Here is a 10,627-nt window from a genome sequence, read left to right as displayed (position 1 = left end):
GAGGAAGAAGAGAAGAGATGATGGCCGGCCACAACACCAAGGAAAAGAGGGAGAGAAAATAATAGAGGTTGTATCTCATGAAGGCACCCATACCCCTTCTTTTATATTCCTTGGCCTAGGCAAATTAGGAAATTTAATTACAATAAAATTTCCTCAATTTTCCTTGACATGAATTAATTGAGAAAAATAAAATAAAATTTCCCAATCAACCTTGTGATGGCCTGCCACAATCAAAAGAGCAAATTAGGAGAGTTTCAATCAACAAATTAAAACTTCCTAATTTGTTTCCGAAAATTTTAAAATAAAATTTCTCTTTAAAAAATCTCTTCATGGTTGATAAAAGGAAATTTCTATAATTTTAATTTTATAACATGTGAATAATTTTTAAAGAGAAAAATAAAATATCTCACCAATCTACAAATAAGGAAAGAGATTTAATATCTTTCTTTAATCTTTTGTAGATCTTTTATAAGATAGATATTTTAATTTTAATTCTCTTTAATAAATTATTTCTTCCACATAATAAAAATTAAAATTAAAATTCCTTTTTAATTTAATTTGGCCGGCCCCCACTAGCTTGGGTTCAAGCTAGGGCCGGCCACCCAAATTCATACCTAGGCCGGCCCTTGCTTGTTTCCCAAGCTAGCTTGGCCGACCCCTTATTGGTGGGTATAGAAGGTGGGTATAGGTGGGTATAGAACTCTATAAATAAGAGGATACGATAGGGACCGAGAGGAGGAATTGGTTTTGGTCTCCCGATAAAATTAAGCATCCCGTGTTCGCCCCGAACACACAACTTAATTTTATCAATAATAATTCATTCCACTAGAGAACTATTATTGAACTACCGCACCAATCCCAAATTACATTTTGGGCTCCTTCTTATTATGAGTGTTAGTCTCCCTGTGTTTAAGATATCGAATGTCCACTAATTAAGTGAGTTACTGACAACTCATTTAATTAATATCTAAGTCCAAGAGTAGTACCACTCAACCTTATCGCCATGTCGGACTAAGTCCTGCCGGGTTTAACATGACAATCCTTATGAGCTCCTCTTGGGGACATTATCAACCTAGTATCTCTAGGACACAGTTTCCTTCTATAATCAACAACACACACTATAAGTGATATCATTTCCCAACTTATCGGGCTTATTGATTCATCGAACTAAATCTCACCCATTGATAAATTAAAGAAATAAATATCAAATATATATGCTTGTTATTATATTAGGATTAAGAGTACACACTTCCATAATAACCGAGGTCTTTGTTCCTTTATAAAGTCAGTATAAAAGAAACGACCTCAAATGGTCCTACTCAATACACTCTGAGTGTACCAGTGTAATTATATAGTCAAGATAAACTAATACCTAATTACACTACGACCTTCTAATGGTTTGTTCCTTTCCATTTTGGTCGTGAGCTACTGTTTATAATTTATAAGGTACTGATAACATCATCTTCTGCATGTGACACCACATACTATGTTATCTACAATATAAATTAAATGAACAACTACAAAATGTAGACAATTTGACCAAATGTGATTCTTTATTCATAATGAATGTTTACAAAGCTTAGGCTTTCAGTATACACTCCAACACAATCGTCATAGGGCAACCGATCGAATAGATCTCGCTCGTGGCACATATTGACCAAATGGAAGGAATGACCTTCCCAAATGATTGGAGGATGGCTTTGACAAAGTTTCTGCGATCGGTAGTTACCCCCTCTGATCAGGAAGAAGCTCGCTTGCTGAAGAAGAGGGTCGGATGGTTCACTTTGGTCATGGACCAGCTTTATAAGAGAACCTTCTCCAGGTCCCTACTCAAATGCGTCGGATCGAAAGATGTCAAATACATTTTGTGGGAGGTGCACCAAGGTTCCTGTGGAGGTCATCCGAGCGGTCATCCGAGCGGTCATGCGTTAGCTCAAAAGATACTCATGACCAGATATTTTTGGTCGACCCTCCAAGAAGACATTGCTTGGACGGTAACCACCTGCTTGTCCTGCTAAAAGTATCATAACCTTCCGCACATACCGACCGAGGAAATGAAAGCGTCAACAGTATCTTGCCCGTTCGACCAATGGGGCCTGGGTATCGTTGGGTCATTCCCCATGGCGACAGGTCAGCGGAGATTTCTGCTCGTCGTGGTGGACTACTTTTCGAAGTGGGTGGAAGCCGAGCGGCTTGCAAGAATAACCGAGCATATGGTCATTAAGTTCATTTGGTAGAACATCATATGTCGGTTCAGCATCCCATGCCTGCTCGTATCAGATAATGGGAGACAATTTGCCGGTCAAGGGCTCAGAGATTGGTGCGAGAGCTATGACATCCAATAGGCCTTCACCTCTGTGGCCTACCCCTAGGGCAACGGACAAGCCGAAGTCTCCAATCGGGAAATCCCCAGAGTTCTATGCGCTCAGCTTGACCACGCCGGAGGCAGCTGGGTCAATAAGCTCCCCAGTGTGTTGTGGGCCCTTCGTATGACCCCGAAGGAGGGAACCGGCATAACCCCCTTCCACTTGGTATACGGGGGCGAAACAGTCATCCCCGTGGAGGTCGGGGTAGAATCTGATCCGGTGCAGTACTACAATGAAGGAAATGCCAAATGGAGACTCATGGAACTCGACTTGATGGACGAAATACGGGCTAAAGCAGCTGTTTGGCTAGCAGTGTACCGACAACGAATGAAGCAGAACTACAATCGGAGGGTGATCTCGAAGTCCTTCTAGGTCAGTGACCTCATATGGAAGAAGGTGAAGTCAGTCGGCGACATCACCAAGATCGAAGCCCCATGGGCGGGACCTTTCAAGGTCGTACAAAAGCTCCACTCAGGTGCCTACTACTTGGAGGATGAGGGGGGAAGGCAGCTCAAGCGACCGTGGAGCGCAAATCATCTCCAACCCTACAGGGCCGCATAAGAGGTACGTGAGTGAATACATGTATTTTTGTGTGTTTCCTGAACGTAGTGCATATATGAATAAAAGCGAAGAATGTCACTCTTGAGATGTGTCTTCCCCAACGGACGAGTAGCGACCTTAAACCCTAGTCTTCATCAATGGTCAAGCGGCGACCTTAAACCCTCATCTTCACTAACGGTCGAGCGGTGACCTTAAATCCTAGTCTTCATCAACGGTCGAGCGACATCCTTAAACCCTGGTCTATATCAACGGTTAAGCAACGACCTTAAACTCTAGTCTTCACTAACGGTCGAGCGACGACCTTAAACCCTAGTCTTCCCCAACGGTCGAGTGACAACCTTAAATCCTCGTCTTCCCCAATGGTCGAGCAACAACCTTAAACATGTTAGAGTGTATACTAAAAGCCTAGCTTTTGTAAACATTTATTTTTGAAATAAAAAAATCACATTGGTCAAATGTCTACATTTATTTGTTAAGTGTAGTTGTTCAATTAATTTATATTGTAGATAACATGGTGTGTGGTGTCACACACAGAAAATCGTGTTATCAGTTCTTTATAAATTATAAACAGTTGCTCACGACTAAGATGGAAAGGAACAAACCGTTGGAATAGTCGTAGTGTAATTAGGGATTAGTTATCTTGACTAATAAATTACACTAATACACTCTAAGTGTATTGAGTAGGATCATTTAAGGTAAGTTCTTTTTATACTGACTTAATAAAAGAACTAAACCTTAGTTATTATGGAAGTGTGTGCTCTTAATCCTAATATAATAACAAGCACATATATTTAGTATTTATTTCTTTGACTTTTCAAAGGGTGAGATTTAGCTCGATAAATCAATAGGCCCGATAAGTTGGGAAATGATATTACTTATAATGTGTGTTGTTGATTATAGAAGGAAACTGTGTTCTAGTTATCTAGGTTGAGAATGCCCCCAAGAAGAGCTCAGAAGGATTGTCATGTTAAACCCTACAGGTAGACTTAGTCCGACATGACAATGAGGTTGAGTGGTACTACTCTTGGACTAAGACATTAATTAATGAGTTGTCAGTAACTCAATTAATTAGTGGGCATTCAATATTTTAAACACAGGGAGACTAACACACTCATGATGAGAAGGAGCCTATAATGTAATTTGGGATTGGTGCGGTAGTGCAATAATAACTCTCTAGTAGAATGAGTTATTGTTAATGAACTTGAGTTATGTGTTCGGGGCGAACACAGGATACTCAAGCTCGTCGGGAGGCCAAAATCAATTTCTCCTCTAGGTCCCTGTCGTAGCCTCATTAATGCCTCAAGTCCACTCATGAAAAGCCCTTCTTGGTGACCAAGAGGGGGTCGACCCATGGCTTGGTGACCAAGCCATAGGGGTCGGCCAATTCCTTCTCAAAGGGGCCGACCCTTTGCTTGGTGTCCAAGTAAAGAGGGGTCGGCCACAATAATTCATAATAGGAGGGGTGCTTTGAATTTTTAAAATCTTCTCTTTGTAGATATCTACAAGTTTTAAAAGAAAGATTTTAAAATTTAAAACTTTTCTTATTTGAATTAGGCCACATGGTTTAAAAGAGAGTTTTAGAAGTTTTAAAACTTTCCTTATTTAACCATCCTCATGGTTTTTTAAAAGAGAGTTTTAAATTTAAAACCTTTTTTGTAACCATGTTAAAAAAGGAAATTTTAGAAGAGAAGTTTTAAATTTTAAAACTTGGTTTTAATTTTTAAAACTTTCATTTTTTTAACATCCACTTTAGGAAATTAAAAGAGAGCTTGTAAAATTTTTATAAGAGATTTCCTTCTTTGCTTATAAAATTTTTACAAGAATTATTTTCTTCCTTTTAAGGGGCCGGCCACCCTTGCTTGGTGCCCAAGCAAGGGGCCGACCAATCAATAATTGATCTAATCAATGATTGAATCAATCAAGAGAAAGGAAAAGGAAAAATAAAAGGGGAAAAGGAAAAACAAGAGGAAGATTTTAATTTTTGTAAAAAATCTTTCCTTATTTGCCTTGGGCAAGTAATATAAAAGAAGGGGAGGAGAGGCCTCATGATCAATCAATTTTTATTCTCTTGTTGGAGCTCTCTATTGTGGCCGACCCTCTCTCCCTTCCCTTTCCCCTTGCTCTCTTTAGTTCCTTGGTGGTGGTGGTGGCCGGATTTTAGAGAAGGAGGAAGAAGGCTTTGGGTGATGTTCATCTTGGAGGATCGTCGCCCACATGACGTCCAAGGTGAGGCGAGGAATACGACAGAAGATCTCGAGGTTATTAGCATACAAAGAAAAGGTATAACTAGTTATTGTTTTCTGCATCATGCTAATTATTTTTCTTTGTATGAATTCCAAACACAAGAGGCTAAATTCTAGTTTTTCAAATTTGTTATTCGAGTTTGTATTTTTTTTATTTTTCGAATTTGTGTTTCGATTGTTCCTTTTGGTTAAACCTAGAGTTATATAAGGAAATTAAATATTAGCTTTCCTTAAAAGACTTTGTCTAGGTGGTGGTGGATGCTCCCATACCCAAGAAGGCCACGTGCCTTGCCATGCAGTCCTAGAAGCCAATTTTGGAAATTAATATTTAATTGAATTTATAACATAGGTTGATTTGGATCAATAGTGTTAAGTTTCGCTTGCGATCCAAATTTAAACCATTAAGAACAGATAAGTTAAAATTTGGAATCAATAATGTTAAGTTCTGTTTGTGATTCCTAATTTAACTTTTAAAGAACACAATAGGTTATTTAGGAAAGGTTTGACACTTGTACAAAATTTTTGTACAGTGAAATCGGTACGATTTTCCTAGAACCAACCAACAAAACCCTAGTCTTAATCAACGGTCGAGCGGTGACCTTAAACCCTCATCTTCACCAACGATCGAGCGGCGACCTTAAACCTTAGTCTTCACCAACGGTCGAGCGGTGACCTTAAACTCTAGTCTTCACCAATGGTCGAGTAGCGACCTTAGACCCTCATCTTTACCAATGGTCGAGCGGCGACTTTAAACCCTAGTCTTCATCAATGGTTGAACCGCGACCTTAAACCCTGGTCTACATCAACGGTCGAGCAACGACCTTAAATCCTAGTCTTCGCCAAGGTCAAGCGGCGACCTTAAATCCTAGTCTTCGCCAACGGTCGAGCGACGACCTTAAATTCTAGTCTTCCCCAATAGTCGAACGGTGACCTTAAACCCTCATCTTTCCCAATGGTTGAGCGGCGACCTTAAATCCTAGTCTTCATCAACGGTCGAGCGGCGACCTTAAACCCTCGTCTTCACCAATGGTCGAGCGGCGACCTTAAACCCTAGTCTTCATCAACGGTCGAGCCGCAACCTTAAACCCTAGTCTTCATCAACGGTCGAGCGGCGACCTTAAACCCTCGTCTTCACCAACGATCGAGCCGCGACTTTAAACCCTCGTCTTCACCAACAGTCGAGCGGCGACCTTAAACCCTAGTCTTCCCCAACGGCCGAGTGGCGACCTTAAACCCTCGTCTTCCCCGATAGTTGAGCGGCGACCTTAAACCTTAGTCTTAATCAATGGTCGAGCGGTGACCTTAAACCCTCATCTTCACCAATGGTCGAGCAACGACCTTAAACCCTAGTGTTCACCAACGGTCGAGCGGCGACCTTAAACCCTCGTCTTTACCAATGATTAAGCGGTGACCTTAAACCTTAGTCTTCGCCAACGGTCGAGTGATGACCTTAAACCCTTGGCTTGATGAGTAGTCAAGCGATGATCTTTTAACTCAAGAATGATGAACGACCGACCACGGACACGAGCTACTCAAAAGCTCCAAGTCTTCAAAATATAGTGACCGTTCGGGACTATTCTTCAAAATACTCCCATTACCAATCAGAAGGTCACATAATCATAATGAACAACTCTGAAAATAAAACAGATCAATCGGCTAGATAGACTAGCCGTCGCTGATCAGAGGAGCCCCGAGGCCACGAGTTTTTACAATGTTTGAAAGACGAGTTGAAAAAATAAATATTAGAAGAAGATAAAGCTTAGCCGAACGGACAAACATTCATTGAAACTTCAAAGTTTTACAAAGGCGGAACTCTCAACCTCACTCAAGGTAATCTAAGGCATCATCAGGTAGCGATTCGATCAACTTATCCCAACTGATGACCTTATTTGATAAAGCAACATAGATGTAGTCGCCTCCCTAGAGTTGGCCAAACGTCCCTTCGATCGCCAGGTCGAACAAGCGAAGTGCTTGGTCGGCGACCTTGTCGTTGAAAGCGTCCGAGCGGATGTAGTTCTTCTTCATAGCCTCAAACCGACTAGGTTCGGCATCTTGATAAGTTTTCAAGGCCGCTCGGAAGGCCTCCAACTCGTTCTTCGCGGTGGCCAATTCATCATTTTTTGCGGAGAGTTGGCCTCGAAGGGCAATTTCTTCGGCCGGCCGACTTTTCCGTTCGGCGACCAAAAAATCTTCAGCTTCTTTGAGTTTCTTAGCAAGGGTCTGGGCCTCTTTATTCTTCAGGTCCAGGTCTTCGATGGCCCGGAGTTTCCTCGCATTAGCCGATTTGATCTTGGCGTCAAAGGTGTTGACTTACTTGTTAAGCCGAGCCAGTAGAGAGGCATGCTCTGCTCTCTTTCCTCGCTCGGCCTCGAGCAGCTCGATGCTCTTCGCCAGATCGACCCTCAGCTTATCCACCTCAGCATTTGTCTGCTCTTGAGAGGAAGATGATTAGCCGCTCGACACCTTCATTTTCTTGACCTCCTTGTCCAGAAAAGTGAGCTTCTGGCACATGGTCAGACTCTCTATCCAATACTGCGAATAACTAGGAAAGTATAAGCGTCGACCGGGGATAAATTGAGAAAATACAATAAAACTCAACACTTATCCCAGTGGACATCTGAGTGTGGTTGTCCGCAAGCGCTCCCAGAGGCATCATCGCTGCACGGGCTCGGGCGTCAGCCCATATCTGTGCTAGCGGCCCCTGGATAATTATTTGGTGCTTGGGGGCTCGGGATTCAGCGCTAGCCGACTCGCGTCATTCCTCAGTCGGCAGATGAAGAACCGCAGTTATATGGCGCTGGCCACTTGGGGTTGATTGGGCAGAGGTCACTCAGTCGGACGATCAAGACGAGGACGCCGGACATCCTCGAAAAGATATTCCTTGTGTGTTTTATTTACAAGACATGAAGTTGGAGCTCATTGGAGAAAAAAAAAAAAAAACCCTTAGAAGCATGTGTTCCAGCATGATGCATGGTCTAATCGTGGCAGTTACCATGACCGTGCATCACCCCAGAGGCATAATCAAGATCGAAGTAGCAACTAGGGAGTCTTGCAAGAAGCACAGACATAGAGCCACTACGGTCATGCCCCATTTGGCTGCATAGACGAGCACGTTCCATCATGCACCACGGTCTGGCCATGACATTTGCCACGGTCATGGTGTGTCAGCACCCCTAATTTTTTAAGAAAGTCAATTAATGTTTGGTATCTTTTGAGGCTATAAAAGACTAAGGGAAACACATGTTTGGGGAGAGAGGGTTTATCATGATAAAGAACTCTAGGAAAAAGCCATCTTCTAAAGGTTGCAAGGATTCCATTCTTTATTAAAGAGACATGAAGATTAGATATGGAGATCTTCTGAAAAGAGCATTGACATCTACAACTATGTTATGTTTGCATTTCTTTTCTAGTGTGTTGTAGAATGCTTAACTCTATGTCTTTGGCTTGTATCTTTCTCTCTATGAAGTAATTTCCTTAATTTTAGGATTAGTGAGTAATTCCACATTGAATTGATATTTGTAGATAAATTTTTTTCTCTTTTATCGCATGATGCATGATGTGTTTTGATTTTTAGCGTTCATAATGTGTTAATATGTCTTAATAGACGTTAGCACAGACCTTAGGGTGAGAAGGAATAATTAAAAAAAATGAACTCTAATCTTGAACTTATAATAACTAGACTTGAGGGATTGTCAAAGTAATTCAAACCCTTCCAAGGATGCGTGTCATATTTGGCACAACCTAATCCACATGCAAAATATGACTTGATTAGGTTATGCCAAATATGACATAGACCTATCATTAAACTAGGTTTGAATATTAAAAAATATAAAAAATAAAGTTTAAAATTAAAATAAATAAATAAATAAATATAAAAATATTTATAAAAATTAAATATATTATTTTAATATTATATATATATATTTTTTTTTTTTTTGAAAAAAATTATTTAATCAGCATTATACGGGTCAATCGAACCTATGGCAGGTCGTGCACTAAATTTAGGGGGCATTTGGTTTAGGGGAATAAGAGTGGGGAATGAGAATGAGAATCATTGATTGTCATTGTTAATGTTTGGATTATAGGAATAGAAATACAAATAAGGGAATGAATCTTTAAAATTGGATAATAACTCATTCCCATGTACCTCCTCTTCAATGAGTCATTACCCTATTTTCATCAATCAAAATATTCCCTTATTCAAAAAATACCCTTGACCTAAAATTAAAATTTCCTCCCTTAATAGCAAATATCAAAATATATTTATTTATTTTTTCCTTCATATCACTTCTCTCTCCTTGTTCTCTCTCATCATATTTTCTCTCTCATCATTTTATCACACACTTTCTCTCTCCTTAATCTCTTCTATCACACTCTCTTTCATCTTTTTTTTTCTCATTACACTTTCTCTCTCATTAACTTTTTCCATCGCACTCTCTTCCTTCTTTTTTTCTCATCATATTTTCTCTCTCATCATACTTTCTCTCTCATTAACTTTTTCCATCGCACTCTCTTCCTTCTTTTTTTCTCATCATATTTTCTCTCTCATCATACTTTCTCTCTCCTCAATCTCACCCATCACACTCTCTTTTCTCATCACACTTCTACTCTCATCACACTTTCTCTCTCCTCAATCTCTCTTGTAGCACTCCCTCTTTTTTTTCATTAACACACTTTCTCTCTCATCAATATTTCCCATCACACTCACTGTTATCTTTTTTTCTCATCACACACTCTCTCTTACCATACTCTCTCTCACCATACTTTCTCTCTTCTCAATCTCTCTCATCACACTCACTCTCCTCATTTTTTCTCATTATATTTTCTCTCACATCATATTTTCTCTCACATCATATTTTCTCTGTCATCTTCTCTCATCATGCTCTCTCCTATCACACTCTCTTTTCTCATTTTCTTTCATCACACTTTCTTTCTCTTTATTTTTTCTCATCACATTTTCTCGCTCATTATACTTTCTCTCTCATCATTCTCTTTTATCATATTTTCCTCTTACATTCATCTTTCTCTCACATCTAATTTTTTCTTTTATTTTCCTTTAAGGGTAAAAAAGAAAATTTTAATTTATTCCGATAGAAAATATGCAACTAATCAAACATTATTTTTAAGAGTGATATCCATGCTTATACCCATTCCATTCCACAATACAATGATTCCTATTTTGATTCCTATTCATATTCCTATTCCTAATAAAGAACCAAACGTCCCCTTAAAGGCTATGTTTACTATGGTTGATGTGGTGAGGAGGTGAGCATTGTTATTATTATTATTATTATTATTATTTATGAAAATAATCACTTTGATTAATCTGTGGCAATGAATCACTTTGATTCATGCGGTGAGAGAAGAGCGTAATCACTTGAGTTCCTACTCTAGCCTTCAAATTATCATCAACGAGGCAGAAGCCGACACGTGGTTTCGACCCGTGTTTCTCCCTGA

The 10,627-nt window shown here is 39.9% G+C and overlaps 1 protein-coding gene across 1 annotated transcript; it reads left to right on the top strand.

The window, feature by feature from the left end:
• Positions 1-2,120: 2,120 nt before the first annotated feature.
• On the top strand, positions 2,121-2,738 carry LOC122022971. Its single transcript, XM_042581073.1, has 2 exons — positions 2,121-2,216; positions 2,430-2,738. Exons 1-2 carry the CDS (start codon positions 2,121-2,123, stop codon positions 2,736-2,738), a joined length of 405 nt encoding a protein of 134 aa, XP_042437007.1.
• Positions 2,739-10,627: the final 7,889 nt, after the last annotated feature.

This window comes from Zingiber officinale, chromosome 9B (assembly GCF_018446385.1).
Source record: "Zingiber officinale cultivar Zhangliang chromosome 9B, Zo_v1.1, whole genome shotgun sequence".
NCBI classification, from domain to species: domain Eukaryota; kingdom Viridiplantae; phylum Streptophyta; class Magnoliopsida; order Zingiberales; family Zingiberaceae; genus Zingiber; species Zingiber officinale.
The sequence above is the reverse complement of the archived record's forward strand: the minus strand, read 5'-3'. Positions and strand labels throughout refer to the sequence as shown.